The 17,220-nt window shown below is 43.6% G+C and overlaps 1 protein-coding gene and 1 long non-coding RNA gene across 3 annotated transcripts in view; one reads left to right on the forward strand and one right to left on the reverse strand.

The window, feature by feature from the left end:
- The window catches only part of HEMK1 (HemK methyltransferase 1, mitochondrial release factors N(5)-glutamine), a 52,045-nt gene that overhangs the window by 33,582 nt on the left and 1,243 nt on the right, over positions 1-17,220 (forward strand). Inside the window, exons 7-11 of one of the 2 annotated variants that reach the window (XR_014522336.1) lie at positions 2,064-2,113; positions 4,054-4,159; positions 4,625-4,720; positions 10,194-10,307; positions 11,092-11,325. Coding sequence is in view for 1 of the 2 variants with exons in the window: in XM_083488761.1 (XP_083344887.1) it covers positions 2,064-2,113; positions 4,054-4,159; positions 4,625-4,720; positions 10,194-10,307; positions 11,092-11,146 (421 nt within the window). In the remaining variant the exon portion in view is untranslated. Of the gene's footprint in view, positions 1-2,063; positions 2,114-4,053; positions 4,160-4,624; positions 4,721-10,193; positions 10,308-11,091; positions 11,384-17,220 lie in introns of those variants that run through there. The other variant, XM_083488761.1, reaches the window with a different exon arrangement.
- Positions 11,534-15,244, reverse strand: LOC310700021. The gene is made up of 3 exons (XR_014522364.1): positions 14,920-15,244; positions 13,127-13,502; positions 11,534-12,917 (listed from the first exon to the last, which is right to left on the reverse strand). It is a non-coding gene; the product is annotated as an uncharacterized lncRNA (long non-coding RNA).

Here is a 17,220-nt window from a genome sequence, read left to right on the forward strand (position 1 = left end):
CCAGATTTGTTTGCATAGTCTTGGAATGGTGTTTTCAGATTCTGAGTCATTTTTGTTCATTGAACTGGTAAATCAGGCCAACCCAGAAATGAGTTGAAAAAGAGTCACCCATCCTGGTTCTCTGTTTACTCTACTTTCACTTTGGGAGTAGATACGAGCTGCCTGTAGCAGAGCAGAGCCACCTGTTTCCCACACGTGGCTTTTTTCTTACAGGCTGCTGGTGAAAGAGGCACCAGCCACAGGATTTTCAGACTTCTAGATGTTATGTCAGGTGAACTATCTCCCGATCTGCTAGTGCTGGAGAATCTGATAAGGAGATGCGAGTAGGAAGCAAACATGGAGCTTTGCAAATTCACCTTTTCATTTTTACATTTTAATCTTGAGAGGCTGTCAAGGCCTGTCCCCCTGCAGCGGTTTTCCACAAGGCCACCATATTAAGCCACGTTATCTTCCCATCTAAGCCAGTTGTGCGCTTGCTACACCTTTTAAGCGGCATGTTATAATGTTAGTGCTCCCCTGTGGGCAAATCTTGGGTAAGACCCATTCTCTGCTAATGAGTCCCACGCCCATATCTTCCAAAGGCATGTGATTGCAGACTGGTGGATTTTCTTTTCTTTTTAGGGGGCCCTTTATTCCTAGTCAGGATTTGCCATGTGCTTATGATCCCTGTACTGAGAAACTTGGCCAGAGCCATGGGACTTGGCATCCCTTTCTTTCCTAAATTCCACCACCGACTGTTGTTGCTTACCCACGTAAGGACTTGTCAAGCAACTGTTCTCTCAGCTTCCACTTATGTAATAACTATTCTGCAGAATGTTATACAGCTGCAAAATTTCGTTTTGTTTGATCACAGTTCTGTTTTACCCATCTTCAATGACAGCAGTGGGGAAACCTTTCTGTGGCTAAATTTGTCTGGCAGGGGTCCTAATTTGGCCTGTGAGGCCATTTCCTCAACCCATGGCCACCTTCTCCACAATCGCTGCTATGCCCCACTATAAACAATATATACAATATATACAAACCCCACTAAAGCAATGTTGCAGACACATGGTGGTGTTGAACATATCACAGCAGCAGCCAGGGTGTGGCGATTTCTGCTTTCTAACATCATAATATACCGCCAGCTAAACTTGGTGATTTAGCGGTATATTATGATGTTGGAAAGGAGATGGGGAGGAAGAAGGTACCGTATTTTTCGCCCTATAGGACGCACCGGCCCATAGGATGCATCTAGATTTGGGGGGGGATAAAGGGGGGGAATTATTCCCCCCCCCCAGGCATGGGGCTGGGGAGGGGAAAGTCTGAGCTTCCTCCACCCCAGCCCCCAGAACAGGCAGCTCTCCGCAAGCCGTTGGAGGCCAGCGTGAAGTCGCGCCGGGTTCCCACAGCTTGCAGAGAGCTGCGCAAAGCCTGCTCTGGGAGCATGCAGGGCTGGGGGCGGGGAAAGCCCGAGCTTCCCCCTCCCCCAGAACGGGTCCCAGAGCGATCCCGAAGCTGCGCGCAGCTTAGCGATCGCTCTGGGAGCTTGCGGGGCTGGGGGTGGGGGAAGCCCGCCGCCAGCCTCCAAACCATGTCGGGAGACAGCAGGATGGCGCACTGCGCCTCCCCGCTGTCCCCCGAGCTTGTGGGGCCCGCTCTCCAGGCTTCAGTGAAAGCCTGCATTCACCCCATAGGACGCACACACATTCCCCCTTCATTTTTGGAGGGGAAAAAGTGCGTCCTATAGGGCGAAAAATACGGTAGTTGCCAGTCACGGAGACTGATCGTCTTTAGTTTTCTAATGACTTCCTACAGAGGAGGACTGCAGTGAGGAGTGCAAAATTCCTTGCTTAATCAAAGTTTTGCATAATTGATGGTTACACTAATAACATCTCTCTTTTTCTTTTGAGCTTGTGCCAAACAGAACCATAATAATTACTTCACAGTTTTCAGACTGAAAAACTGTGCTGTTGATTGTTGCAATGGTTTTCTTCATTAGATTGGATGTGATGGGTTTTAATGCCATTTTCAATTGTTACATTAAAAGATGATCTGTATCTCATGTATGATCTCTTCTCTAAAAGGTTACATCTGCAGGACAGGGTAAAGATCCTTCACCATGATGTGTCTTCAAGTAAGTTTCATATATGCAGTTGCTCATGTTAATTGGTACCAGGGGAAGGTCAAAGACAAGAGCCATTGTGTATTAAAATGCAGAAGTGCTAATTCTCACATGTCAGAAGTGACCTGCAGAACACAGTTGCCAATAGCCATTTCTGTACATTCAACACTGTATTAGTATGTGGTACCCAAAATGCATCAATAATTTGCCCAGTTACCTCCGTCATATTTTGTATTTTGCTTTTTATTCCTTTTAGTGCTCTCTGTTTTCAATTATTTTATTGATTTATTGTTTTTTTAAAATGTGTCATGAGCTTTTGTAAAAAAAAAAATAGCCCTGTACTGTATATTATTATTTTCAGTTGAAGAATGAGTTAAATGTGTTGAGCTGAGGCCTTATATGGCAGCACAGTACTTGCAAAGTGTGGCTTGCTGATTTTTGTAAACAATTTGAATGCTGAGGTAAGCAAACCTGGCTGCACTTCAGTAACCTTTTTCCTCCCCTGAAGAAAAAGTCCCTTTTTCAAATATGTCACTTTAAATGTCTTCACAAAATTCTGAAGCAGCCATTTTGCCAGATTTTTAAAACTTAACAGGTACGAGTCCCTGTCAGGGAAAAAGGCAGGATGTGAATAGACATAAAAATAACCAGAATTTGGCTTTTGAGAACTGTAGGGCATTGGCATTCATGATGCTGGGAAACACTTTGTGTTATAAGGCTGCCATTATATAACCATTGGCATGTTTCAGCACCCAATATAGTGCTATGAAACCTGTGGTGCTGTAGCTCCCTTAAGGTATTATTTATTCCAAAATTGCCACAGCTTCATATGTTGTTCTTTATAATCCAGCCAGGTACAGCAGCAGCCCATGCGGGGAGCAGAGTGGCAGCAGTGCCCTCCCAGTGGCTAGGAATAGAGGGGCAAGGCAGTGAGGTCAGGGAGTTCCAAGTTGGTGGTAGAGGCCTCTGCAAGGCTGCCACCAACCTGTAGCTTCCCCCAAACTTGCCACCATCATGCCCAGTCCTGACAAGCAGGACACACTTATTGGGAGAGCGCTACTGCTGTTTTTCACACCACTGTTTTAACAGTATACAGTTCCCTTGAACATTGTTTTGCAGTTTATAAGTTTGGAAGGGTTTTCTAATTTGTTTTTTTATTGGGCGGGGGGACCGTGGTGTCATTTAGATGATCAGTGTAGGCCTTATAAGCTGCTGTTTAGTCTCTGGACCAAGTACTTCTCCTTCATCTTCTCTTTGTCAGAGGAGGGAAGGAGTGCTTGACACCCTTGATTTATGAACCATGGTTTATGAAGGCTGGATTACACATGCGATCCAGACCAACCTGCTAGTTATTCTGGCAGGTCGGGAGGGATAAACAAATACAATTTCGCAAGTTACCTTTGAGCCTGTTATTATACCTAAAGTTTGTTTTGCTTTGCTTTTGTTTTTTGGTAAAGCTTTTTATAATTTTTATTTCGTTCTATAATGTAGACAAAAATTAAATGGTGAAAAACAAAATTATAAAATAGGCACATAGAATGAGTAGTTGCACATGATTTTAAAACAACAGAGCCCAAGTTAGGACTGTCAACTCTAGTTCCAGATTTGCCAGGCTTGTCTTGAAAATGATGGTTCTGCTATATATGTCATAAAGGAATGCCAAACCATATAAAAAGTGTCTGGGGATTCTAGTCCTTGCTGAAATCTCAAATTATATGTGATTTTCTCCTTTATAGCTATATTCCAGAGTGAGCAGTACCAAGCACCCAGTGCAAGTTTTTTGGCTGTTTTCCACTGAGTTGCAATTTGTGTTGCTAAGATCGTATATAAGATCAATTCTTTTGACAATACGTATACATTGGTTGCATCAAAAATATTCAGTAGCATTAATTTTGGTGATATTTATCATTTCTGTCAACCTAACATTTGTTTTTATCCTTTCTTCAATGTAGGTTCCTGGGAATGCCTACTGCCCTGGGGTTTGATAGATATTATAATCAGTAATCCACCATACATTTTCCATGAAGACATGACTCAGTTGGCGGCAGAAATCCTCAGGTAGCCAGAAACCTCTCCCCTCTTTGTTCCTCACTACATTTCTGCCCCCCCCCCTTTGCTCTTTGGTGAGGACTGCTGGCATTCTAAAGGCCAGTCTAGGTATGATGTGGGGAGATCTTTGAGTTCAAAGGGGCTCTCGCCATTTTTTGAAGAGATGGTAGCAGCTGCTGGACCCCTTCCCCATCTCCCTGGCATGGTTCTGAGGTGTCATGACCTTTTCCATTTCCCTTGAAAGAATGGGCCATAGCTGAGTGATAGAGCGCGTGATTTGTATGCAGGAGGTTCCAGAATCAATCCCTGACAACTCCAGGTATGGCCAGAAAAAATATTGCCTGAATGAAACCTTGGAGAACTGCCACTGCCTGTCAGTAGCAAACATGTATTTCAGGTGGCCTTGTTTGTTTTGCTGCTGTGTGTAAAGCTAGGTAATGCTTTGGGTTTTTAGACCTTGTCTTTGGTTTCTAGATATGAGGATCTTGGTGCACTTGATGGAGGAAAGGATGGGATGAGTGTAATAAAACAGATTCTGAAATTGGCTTCATACATCCTCAAGGATGGCAGGTAAGTTCTGGCTAATGCTGGCTGCTTCTTTTCCAACAATAAGGGAGCTTCGTTGCAGGGAACTGGGAATAAGACTTCCTGAGGGACACCATCTGCCACCACAGCTAAAATAATTTGGAGGAAGAGAATGACAGGAGTGTGCAAATGAGAGCAGTTTCCGTCTTTCCCAGTTCTCTTCCTTTTCTGTCTCAGGTTCATAGATTGGGGATTGAGAAAAATTCCACAACTGAGGTGAGAAATCCTCCCTTGTTACCTATTCCCCTTGCTTAAAAATCACACAGTGACCAGGGCAGAAGAGAGGGGAGGCAGACAGACTGCTACGTCAGCCTGGAGCGGGAGCAGCAGTCAGGTCCAGATCAGGCCTGGTGTCATCCCATGACAGCAGCTAGGCTGGCTCATCCCTGCACCTAGAAAGTGCCATTTAGGGGGTTTCTTCTGTTGCCACCAGTGCAGATCTTGTCAGGAGCGCTTTGGCATGCCCACATGTTTGGTGGGTGGGAGGGGGAGCTAGGCCCAGCATTCACTCCACAGACAGTGGGTGGTAGAGGCCAGCAGGGGTGAAACAGGGGCACCCCCACTCAATCCAAGCCCTAGCCCAGCACCTTTAAAGTACACCTCCAAATTTGCATTTTGGTGTGGAAATACCACGGGACTCCCTTTTACTGATAGGAGGAGGAATAAAACCCCCATGTGGGGGTCTACAGCCCCCTGCCTAACCATTCGACCATCCTACCTGTGTCATTAATTCGTTGGTTATTTTCAACAAACCATAAAGATATCGGCACCTTATATCTATTATTTGGCACCTGAGCTGGTATGGAGAGAGAGAGAGAGAGAGAGAGAGAGAGAGAGAGAGAGAGAGAGAGAGAGATGGAGTTACAAAAAGATAATTTAAAAAATAGTTGAAGGAATCACTGGAGTTGAGGAAGTTATATTAGGTGGCACTTGGGAAGTGATCCTAAGATATTATATTGCGATGATTTGGGGAAGTTCATTTGGGAACTTAAAGGCCAGCAGCCAGCTGCATCTCAAAATACCCTGCTGTGGCTGAGATGTTCCAATTTGCGGCTCTGTACTTTTAAGAACACACCCATCCACCAGAAAACATAGCTTTGCTGGTGAAGATCTCCATTAAGATAGATTGGAAGGAGAGAAACCGCAGTACGTGTAATAAACAAGTGTGAGAAAGATCTCTTTAATGTTTGCTTCATTAGCCAGATTATTACAAGCCCAGTTTGAACTCAATCCTAGGAAACAACCCACAGCTTCCTTTCGCAACTACGATGTTTCAGCGGATTTCAAAACACTTGAAGAAAACCCCACAAATCACAAATAATTGAAAATGTCGAATAACATTTCTGGGTAGTGGTTGTGGAAAACTTGGACACCTCTCTCTGGAGAATTGGGGTATGGCAGTCAGCTCTGTGCTTTCTCAGTGGAGCACAGCTACTACAGTGGTACCTCGGGTTACAGACGCTTCAGGTTACAGACTCCGCTAACCCAGAAATAGTACCTCGGGTTAAGAACTTTGCTTCAGGATGAGAACAGAAATCGTGTGGTGGCAGCAGGAGGCCACATTAGCTAAAGTGTAACCTCAGGTTAAGAGCAGTTTCAGGTTAATAACAGACCTCCAGAACGAATTAAGTTCTTAACCTGAGGTACCACTGTACAAAGGATGGTTAGTGGAACAGCCACCAGTGGAAGCGAATTCAACAATACATGTAGAGATCTGATCTGGGTAAACAGCAGCAATGCCAGGGCTGTCCCTACCATTATGTAAGTGTGACGCACTTGCCTCAGACAAATGCTAGGAGGTGGGGAGCAGTGGCAGCTCCCCTGGCTGTTTTCCTACTGGGAGAGGGAAACTGTGTGTGCCCCCTTAACTAGCCTAAAGCCCTTAGTGGCAGTGTCCACTGACTGGCAAAAGTTCTCTGGGGTTTCAGCCAAAATTGTCAATTCTGGGGATTGAACCTGGGGCCATCTGAATGCAAAGCAGTTGCTCTGAGCTACCATCCTTCTCATCACTATTACAGTAACTAGGTCTCATTGGATTGTTGTGTAACATGCACTTCATTATTGTGTTAGGAAGGGCTTTCATTTTATTTTATGCATTCTAAATTAATTTACTTTTTGCATGCTACATCTAATATGTGTTTGCTGTTCCTGATGAATATACTGTACTTTGGGTAAACTGGGCACTACATTGTTCTGATCAAAGTCAACTTTGTTCTGGACCTCCTTCCCTGCTGTCCCTGTCTGAGCTTAAGGGAAAGGCTGCTTTATTGGCTCAGAGTACTCTAACCGAAGGGATGTGGGTGGCGCTGTAGGTTAAACCACAGAGCCTAGGACTTGCCGATCAAAAGGTCGGCGGTTCAAATCCCCGTGACGGGGTGAGCTCCCGTTGCTCGGTCCCTGCTCCTGCCAACCTAGCAGTTCGAAAGCACATCAAAGTGCAAGTAGATAAATAGGTACCGCTCCGGCGGGAAGGTAAACGGCGTTTCCGTGCGCTGCTCTGGTTTGCCAGAAGCGGCTTAGTCTTGCTGGCCACATGATCCAGAAGCTGTACACCAGCTCCCTTGGCCAGTAAAGCGAGATGAGCGCTGCAACCCCAGAGTCGTCCGCGACTGGACCTAATGGTCAGGGGTCCCTTTACCTTTTACTCTAACCAAAGGGGAGGGTTAGCAGTGATGTAATGGTGGCGGTGACTGTATTGAAGAAGTTGATAATCTCTGGGCATAGAGAATTCCTCAACCAGCAGACTTCAATAATGAACTAACCAAAAAGAGAGAAAAGTGTTTAAAGTCTTTTAGAACTTAGTATTTTTATTTTGTTTAATAATAAACAAAGTTTGTTAAGCCTAGACGGATAATTGGAAGGTGGTTAAATATTTTCCAGCAGTTTCTTGGGATGGGGAGGGAGAGCGCTGGGGTGGCAATGTTTTTCCCGGAGCATGAGAAAGTAAAAACTGGTAGCACGTATATTGCTACATTCTTGTGGGTTTTAAAAAGGCACTGGTGATTTAACAGCCAAAGAAAAGCAACTTGAAATCCCTCCTGCAAAGTTGGAGCACATATCTTGCCATCTCATACTCCAGGGTTTATAATATCATTTTTCATTGTTAACCTCAAAGCATAACCAGTGTTTCATAGACTCTGTGGAGTTTTTGCTTTATTTTAGTTATTTATTAACTCCCCCCTTCAAAAAAGGTGGCGGAGGAATTGAAGGAAAAACATTTTGAAGGTCACACATGCCCATTTTGTGTGTGTGACTGGGCCTGGTTGATTCAGAGGGAATGTTCCGTGTGGGAAAGCTCTGAAAGCACTCACTGCCTGGGTTTGGCTCATTCTCCATCAGTTTATTATTTAGCCTGCAAAACTGCCATTGGCTGTGTTGAAGCTGAGAATCATTAGGGATGGGTTTGGGTATAGTCATTAAGATGTCTATCAGGGTGCACTAGAAACTTAGATTGTAAGATTCCTAGTCCAGTAGCAGAAAATAATTAGTTCTGGTGACAGGTGTGGAATCCTGAATCTCTAAATAGAAAATGTCCTCTGGGAACCAAACTACATGATATGTTAACTGCAGCCGTGCATTTCATGTATCTGGGTTAGTTCTTGTTAAACAGCAACCACAGCAGAGGTGGAATGCGAATCTGGACCCTTGGCGCAAGAGGAAAGGTTTGTAGTGCCTTGTCCTTTCACTGTCCTGAGGAAAATCCTATTATTTCCCCGAAGCGCTTGTTTTTTCTTGGAGAAATTCTCTCCTGGTTGGTTTGTTTCTTAAAAACGAAAAACCCTCTTCCATTCCACTGCGGTCCCAATCCTGAATGCCTTCCCAACCACAACTGCTAATTAACAACAGCAGAAGGACGCATTAAATGCAATAATACACAGATAAAATACTGTGTGTTCTAGCCCTTGTTGCACTCAAGGACAGATTAATGCTTAATGCTCAGCATGAACAAATAACTGATTTGGCAGATAAGGAGGGGATTATGATTGTTAGGCATGTATGAATGATGCCCCCAGGATTCTTTCATAATACTAGAACTCAGGTGATTCCATGACAATGAGTGGCAGTAGGTTCACGACTAATGAAAGAAAATACTTTTTCACAATATGCATACCGTAGAGCAGCCATGTACAACACGTCGATCGCGAGCCCGCGGTCGACTGCCAGGTTGTCTCTGGTCAGTCGTGGGGCCTTTCTCTGCAACCTCAGATGCAGCAGCAACCACTGCCACTGCCAGTCTCCACAGCAATGCAACCCTGAGCAGCACAGAGGGAGGCATGAGGCACTATCGGGATCCCCATCAGCTGCGAGACTCCCGTTGACAGGAGAGAGAAAGAGAGAGAAGCTGACTCCTCAGATCCATGCAAACTAATATAAAAATATAGTTTGACTTTTCTCACTTGTTTAGTTACTTCTCCATCTAGTAACTATTTGGATCTGTCATAATGATATCCAAACATAACTTCTGTATCTGTGAACTAAAGATTATTTATTTCTTTGTTTAATAAACTGAAATGACTACGGAGGGGGGTAGATCACTGCCAGTTTTTGATACTTGTTGGTAGATTGCAGGCAACTTGAGGTTGGACGTGCCTGCCGTAGAGGATTAATTGCAACCAGAGATTCTGGTAGCCTCCGACTTGGGGGAGGGCAGGCAGGTCCACCAGCAGTGCTTTTTTGGGTGGAAAAAAGAATGTGCTTCAGGCTAGCACAGAGTGTTACACACCCACCCAAAAGTACTGAATATCAGCCATAGCTGCTGAATATCGTTTTTAAGTGCTTAGGGCAAAAGCAGGCACTGTCTTTCTCAATCTTGCTTCGCTTGCTCTTGGCCCCTGTTCGGAGATAGTGTGTTGAACTTAATATACCACTGGTCAGATTCAGCACCAGCAGTTCTTAGGTTCATAGAATTCTATTTTCTGGTCCCAAGTAACAGGTTTTTACCCCCTGCTCCACCAAACGAATCCATCTGCTACTGCTTGCGCCACCATTCCTTCAACACCATTGATTGCTTCAGTTTAAAGGAGTCATAGTGTTCTTTCTCAATCACTATTGAATTATATGCTGTCAGGTTAAGAACTGAAGTGCATAAATAAGAAGTGAGTATTCAGATGAGGAGCCTGCATCAATTGGACTAGTCTGTATGGGACTTGATGAACCACCGGATGGTAGCTTGAGGCTCCCAACTATCATGACCTAATTGAACTGGGCGTGTGATTGCATCACGATTCACCCAGCTCTTAATTTAATCCATGCTCAACTTGCAGCCTCAAAGCTGCCAAAAACATTTGGAAGCTCAGCGTATTTGAGCAATTGCACAAATCACTTCAGTGTGTGCTTAAAACGCTGTGCAGATCCACTAAACCCGCATTCTCAACATGCCAATTTGATCATGTGAAGTGCCCTGTCTATTAGGAAGTTTTGATCAAGTTGGCTCATTCTCTTGCTTCTCTGCTTTCAGGAGTGTGTTCCTAGAAGTTGACCCCAGGCACCCAGAGATGGTGGAGAACTGGCTGGGCAGTCACCCCGACTTGCTTCTCTTTGTGTCTGCCACCCATAATGACTTTTGTGGAAAGTAAGAGCTTGTTTTACATTCATTCTTGTTCTACTGTCTACTAGAGTAGTTTCACAAAAGCGTAATGAGCACTGGCAAGTGTTGCCCCCTGCTTGGAATGCTGTGAGTCTCAGTGGAAAGATGCTCCAGTTCAGGGGTAGGCAACCTAAGGCCCGGGGGCCGGATGCGGCCCAATCGCCTTCTCAGTCCGGCCTGCGGACGGTCTGGGAATCAGCGTGTTTTTACATGAGTAGAATGTGTCCTTATATTTAAAATGCATCTCTGGGTTATTTGTGGGGCACAGAAATTCGTTCATTCCCCCCCCCCAAAAAATATATATATATATATATATATACTCCGGCCCACCACATGGTCTGAGGAACAGTGGACCGGCCCACGGCTGAAAAAGGTTGCAGACCCCTGCTCCAGCTGACACATATTCTGCTACAAAAGTTTGAGCCACATGTTTTTCTCCTTCCATGGCATGCATGCCATGGCAGGACAGCCTTCGGAAAAGAAATAACAGTTTGGAAATCCATTAATCACATGAAAAAAACTCTATTCTCTTTCTGTCCTAATGCGTTTTGGGCATCATGCCTAAGTAACTGAGGGTGAACACCACTTGTCACCTCCAGCTTGCCACCAAAATAACTCAGGCATATCATGAATGTACTACACTTCCTGTATCTGATGAAGTGGATTCTAGTCCAGAGAGGTTTGTGCCATGAGATATTTTCTTCTTCATTGTAGCCCTTGTGGTCTCTCTATGGGGGTCAATGCTGTGTTTTGTTGTCTTCCTGTATAGGCCACGGTTCCTGCATATTCAGAAACATGAGGGAGAAAACAACAGAAGATACTGAATGAGTTCTGTCATCCCAGCACAGCTGCCTTTAGTGTTAGTCAACACAGAAAAGAATCCTTCTGTTAGACCTCAGTGCTGCAATAGGGATGGGAGTTTGGAACCTGTACCAGTGAACTCTGACGGTATATTCTCAAACAGCCAGTAAGAACACTCCATGCTGGTGGACACTTCATTCAGGTGATCAGCAGGCCCCGTTGTGTGATAGATGTTATGTAAAGAAAGTTTCAAACTGTCACACGGTTGTTGCTGTTCTCACATGAAAGGTGTTTGCTCTGCATCCAACCTAGAGGCATTTTCTCTCTCTTTCTTTCTGCCATGATTTTTGCCAGCAAGTGGTTTTCATCAGGTGGAATAGTGCCACTTTCCAAATACGGTTAAGCAGATCATTGAAAGTAAAGCCCACACTTTGCTTGCTGCATAAGCCTCACAAAAACGAATAGAAGTTTATATTGGTAAAATATGATAGAGAGTTCAACTTTGCATTAACAACAGTTAAGAGGGAAAGTTTTCATATGTGAAGACCTTAAATTGATTGAACCTTCCAATGAATGTAAGAAGAGCCTTGCTGGACCAAGTCAAAGACCCATCTAGTCCAACCCCCTGTTCTCACGGTGGCCAGCTTGATGCCTGTGGGAAACTGGCAAGCAGGACGTGAGTGAAACAGGACTCTCCCCACTTGGAATTCCCAGCAACTAGTGTTCAGAGGCATACTACCTGCAACAGCAGATGCAGAACATACCCTTCTAACCTCCTTATCCTCCATGAATTTGTGGAAATCTCATTTTAAGACATCCAGGTTGGTGGCCCATCACTGCATCTTTGGGGAGTGAAGCACACAGGTTGCTTATGAAGACTGGGTGAAAATTTGCTCCTGTTCCTCTTGATCTTTTAATCTGGAGTCTACCAGAAATATACAAGTACAGGGCAAGCCCAACCATGTGGGGCAAGACAATCAAAGCAGTTACTTGGCAGGCAAACATTATGCTGTGTGTGATGCAAGAAGTGTTCTTGCCCCCAGGTTCCACTGGAATGTGGCAGCAGACGCCGGGGCAAAACATTTGGGTTTGCAGCAAAATGTCTGACCCAGCCCTGAATGAGCTGGCATGTTAACTTACGAGATTTTGACCTCAGTGAATTTGAACCAAATTTAGACCTCTGCCTCTAATTCAGATCCAAGTCCAGACTTGTTTATCCAGGGATTTTGGTAGGGGAAAATTACTCATCCAGGAGGAATGTCTGGAGAAGCAGGAGAATTTGCTGAAGGAAAGGACAAAAGTGCATGTATCAATAGTCAAGCTTCTTTCCTAAATGGAACCAGCTAGAGGATTTCGGACCGAATACGAACAGAAGCAACAAATGGGACAAAGAAAGAAATGTCCTGTGGCTTCTGCTCAAAAGTTAGGTTTTGCAGTTTACTCTGGTTTGACTAAACATCTGGACAGAAAGATCATCTTGGCTATTCTGGATTTAGTAAATGCTGGTTACATCCTTGCATCCATAAAAACTGCCCTCCAGTGTGCATTTTAAAGGTCATGTGACTGGTTAAGTGCCTCTTATGCTATACCACCCTACTGTGGGCTAAAGTTTGGTAAGGGAGAGGATACATGTTGCTTCCATGTGTACACAAGCAAGAACTCTACTGTTTCCCTACATCTTTTGTATGGGGTAAGTTGAAGTCTTTTTGCAGCCTTTGAGCACAGACAGGAATTCCTTTCCAGTCATCTTATAAGCTCTTTGAAATAGCAGGTAGATCCTGCCGCCTTACCTATCTTATTCACACAATTAGAATGGCTGAAGTGGACTAAGAGGCAACATTGCAGTGAATATTCTGTAGGACAGGCTCTTATTAGCTGTAACCCTGATAGATAGATAGATAGATAGATAGATAGATAGATAGATAGATAGATAGATAGATAGATATAAAAATAATAATATACGTACACTTGTTCAGTTTTCTTAGAGAGGATTTTCAGGCTACACAACTAGAGAGCACACACTAAACATGAAATGCTCCTGTAGGATTGTTGAGAGGTACGTTAACTATTCTGTCCATCAGCTTTATAATTTCACACTCTGATGTAGTCATTAAACATGTTACTGCTGTATTTTCCAGTGTGCATTTTAGGCTACGTTGTGCAAAATGGTACTCAGCTGGACTGACTCAGCATAGGATTGTAGAGTTGGAAGGGACCATGAGGGTCATCTAGTCCAACCCCCTGCAATGCAGGAATTATTTGACCAACGCAGGGCTTGAATCCACAACGCTGTGATTTAAGAGTCTCCTGCTGTACTGGCTGAGCTATCCCAGCATTATATCAGCATTCCTAACTTCTTAAGCATTTTGAGAAAGCAACCTTTTTTAAAAAAAAATATTTATTGCTTTTACAACAATTTAAACACTACCAAAAAAAAACAAAGAAAAAACAATACATTACAATACAAAGACACTACCTTACACTAAAACATTAAACTAACAAGACAAAACAAAAACAATTTAAAAACACATCAACAAAGAAGAGAAAAGAAAAAAAATTCAATATCTTATCTTTCTTTCACATATTTCCACGACCTCCTCACACCTCCCTTTTTGTATTCCACTTCTATTAATTATTTCAGCAATTCCTTTCCATCTTCCCCTGTTTCCTATGCTGTAATTATCTTAACACATTTCAACCTTATTTTTCCTTTAATACTCTATTAATCTATTTGTACTTAATTCCTTATAACCTTTCTACTAAAGCCATATCACTTCGTTCCAACATTCTTCTAGCATTCCTTAATTTTACAATATTTCTGTAAATAGTCTTTAAACTTTTTCCAGTCTTCTTCCACCGACTCTTCTGCCTGGTCTCGGATTCTGCCAGTCATTTCCGCCAATTCCATGTAGTCCATCAAATTCATCTGCCATTCTTCCCTGGTGGGTAGATCTTGTGTCTTCCAATACTTCGCGATGAGTATTCTTGCTGCTGTTGTTGCATACATAAAAAAAGTTCTATCCTTCTTTAGCACCAATTGGCCAACCATGCCCAGGAGAAAGGCCTCTGGTTTCTTAAGGAAGGTATATTTAAATACCTTTTTCATTTCATTATAAATCATCTCCCAGAATGTCTTAATCCTTGGGCACGTCCACCAAAGGTGAAAGAATGTACCTTCAGTCTCATTAAATTTCCAACATTTGTTATCGGGCAAATGGTAAATTTTTTCAAGCTTAACTGGTGTCATGTACTACCTATAAATCATTTTCATTAAATTTTCTCTTAGGGCATTACATGCCGTAAATTTCATGCCTGTGGTCCATAACTGCTCCCAGTCAGCCATCATTATGTTATGTCCAACATCTTGTGCCCATTTAATCATAGCTGATTTCACCGTTTCATCCTGCGTGTTCCATTTCAACAGCAAGTTATACATTCTTGACAAATTCTTGGTTTTTGGATCTAACAATTCTGTTTCCAATTTTGATTTTTTTACCTGGAAACCATTTTTTTGTCCAATTTGTATGCCTCCATTATTTGATAATAATGGAGCCAATCTCGCACTTTGTTTTTCAATTTTTCAAAGCTCTGCAATTTTATTCTGTCTCCATCTTGCACCAGAATTTCCCAATATTTCGGCCATTTGGCCTCCATATTGAGTTTTTTCTGTGCCTTCGCTTCCATTGGTGACAACCATCTTGGGGTTTTCTTTTCTAACAAATCCTTATATCTTATCCAAACATTAAACAATGCTTTTCTAACAATATGATTTTTAAACGCATTTTGAGAAAGCAACCTGAATTGCAATTATTAATCTCATTCTTTCCTGGCAACAGTCTTCAGAGGTCGATGACCATTTAGTCCTAATTTACAGTTGGGCACAATGCAGAGGAAACTGGCCTAAGGCTGCCCAACAAGCTCATGGCTAAGAGGGAAATTGAACCCAAGTCCAACTGCTGCTATATGCCTATGCTTACCTTCCCATTTTGTCTCCTTTTATAAAAGTTTGTGTTACAGTTTTTGAGCCAATGATCTTTAAGATCACATGGCATGTGCTGACCTCCTCTTTAGGACACGAGGGGAGAAAATTGCCATTTTCTTTTGCATGAGTTTCTTTGCCAAAGCGTGTGCCACAGCATCTAATACACGTTTAGCAAAACACTTCATCTCAGAAGCCTCTGAGAACATATTAACGTGCCAGGCTCCAAGGGGCCAGTGACACCCCAGGCCAAAGACTTCTCCCAAGAGGGGAGGTTCCACCATGGAAAGTCTGCAATCTGACAACCAGTTCACTAGAGAGTTTCTAATTGCTTCATAAAGCTGCGGGCAGGTAATATTACTGCTTTCCTCATTTTACATAATTGTATCATAATTTAATAGAACTCATTCCTAGTCAGTTGGCACATGTTTTCAATTCCTTGGAGCCTCAGCAAGGAGGGGGTGGGAGTGTTTTCCTTAAATGAAATTTGCAGAGGGCTGGGTTTTGTTTTCCCCCCTGAGGCTGCTGGTGGTTAGGTTTCTTTGGGGACAACGCACTGCATCTGACAATTTGAGCTTTCCTGGAAAAGTGTCTGGAAATAACATGGGCTTTGCCAGAGTACCAGGAGGTGGCGCAGCAATTCCAACTACAGGCCCATGGTGATTCTCTCCAGGAAGACCCTGATGTGGAGACGGGGCTGCTCTGTGATCTGTTACAGAGCCATCCATTCTGAAATGAAAGGAAACTAGAAATAGAAGAAGAAGAGGAGGAGGAGGAGTTTGGATTTGATATCCCGCCTTTCACTCCCTTTAAGGAGTCTCAAAGCGGCTAACATTCTCCTTTCCCTTCCTGCCCCACAACAAACACTCTGTGAGGTGAGTGGGGCTGAGAGACTTCAAAGAAGTGTGACTAGCCCAAGGTCACCCAGCAGCTGCATGTGGAGGAGCAGAGACGCGAACCCGGTTCCCCAGATTACGAGACTACCGCTCTTAACCACTACACCACACTGAAACCACAACCTGATTGAAGCCCGTGCAATGTTTGTGATTGCCTTTGCCATTACCTTCCATCTCCCCCAAAAATGGTGGAGACTCACAACACGGATCACCAAACTCTGTTTACAGGCTGAATAAGAGAAAAGTCTTAAATCTCTGTATATGTGAAGTCGTCTTGGGAGCACAGCTTTCAGGCACAGATAGGCATAGCCAACCAATTTGGTGGAGTGGATAGAGCATTTGGTTGGACCGGAGAGTCAAATCCTCCTTCAGCCAATAAGTCCACCGCTTGTCACCTTGACCTACCTCGCATAATTGCTGAGAGTGAAAGGGGAATAATACTAGGCCTTTTCCCTTGAGCTCCTTGGAAGATGGCCAGTGTAACAAACGAGATCAGTAATAGTAGCCAACATGAACTGCACATGTTGAATAAGGGCCTCTTCTCCTTGCCACCTCACCACATGGTTGGTGATCAGGGGAGAGACCCAGTTGTGGGCACATATCACCATGCACAGAATTAAGCTTTTTTTTCTGCCACTCCAAAGATGAATGTGCCAAATCTGAAGCCTGTGTGCATCATCTGCTTAGCATGGATTGGCAGCCAACATAGGCAAGCTTTTTCATCTAGCTGCCATATGTAACCTGTTCGACATGATTCACTGTATGAAAGCTTGTTAAGTGTGAGCAGACCTGCAGGTGGGCTTAGCTATCTTCCATAGCCTGTGAATTCCTGCAGTCCTTCTGCAGACTTTCTTCCCATACAGTGCTGAGGTGATTGCGATAATGGGCCATAAGTAGTGAATCATAAGATCGTCTGCTGTTTGTTTGTTTTTCCAAGGGGGGGGGGGAGAAAACTAGACATCTGTGTTTTATTTTCCAAGAAATATTTCTCTGATCCTTCTGCATTCTATGTGAGGCAAGTTTCTTTCCCAGAAGTGAAATTGACACTTCCTCCAAAGAAGTGAATGGATGTGCTTCAGTAAATACCTTGACTTCAGTTTGGGTTTTTTTAATTGAGGTTGATAGTTTTGCTCTTTGTCAGATATCATGGTGCACTAAACTGTTGACTGATTTGTATTAGATTATCCTTTTTTAGAGGAGGGAGTTGGGTTATGACTCTCAA

The sequence above is a fragment of the Podarcis liolepis genome, assembly GCF_965112155.1.
Source record: "Podarcis liolepis genome assembly, chromosome: 2".
NCBI lineage: Eukaryota > Metazoa > Chordata > Lepidosauria > Squamata > Lacertidae > Podarcis > Podarcis liolepis.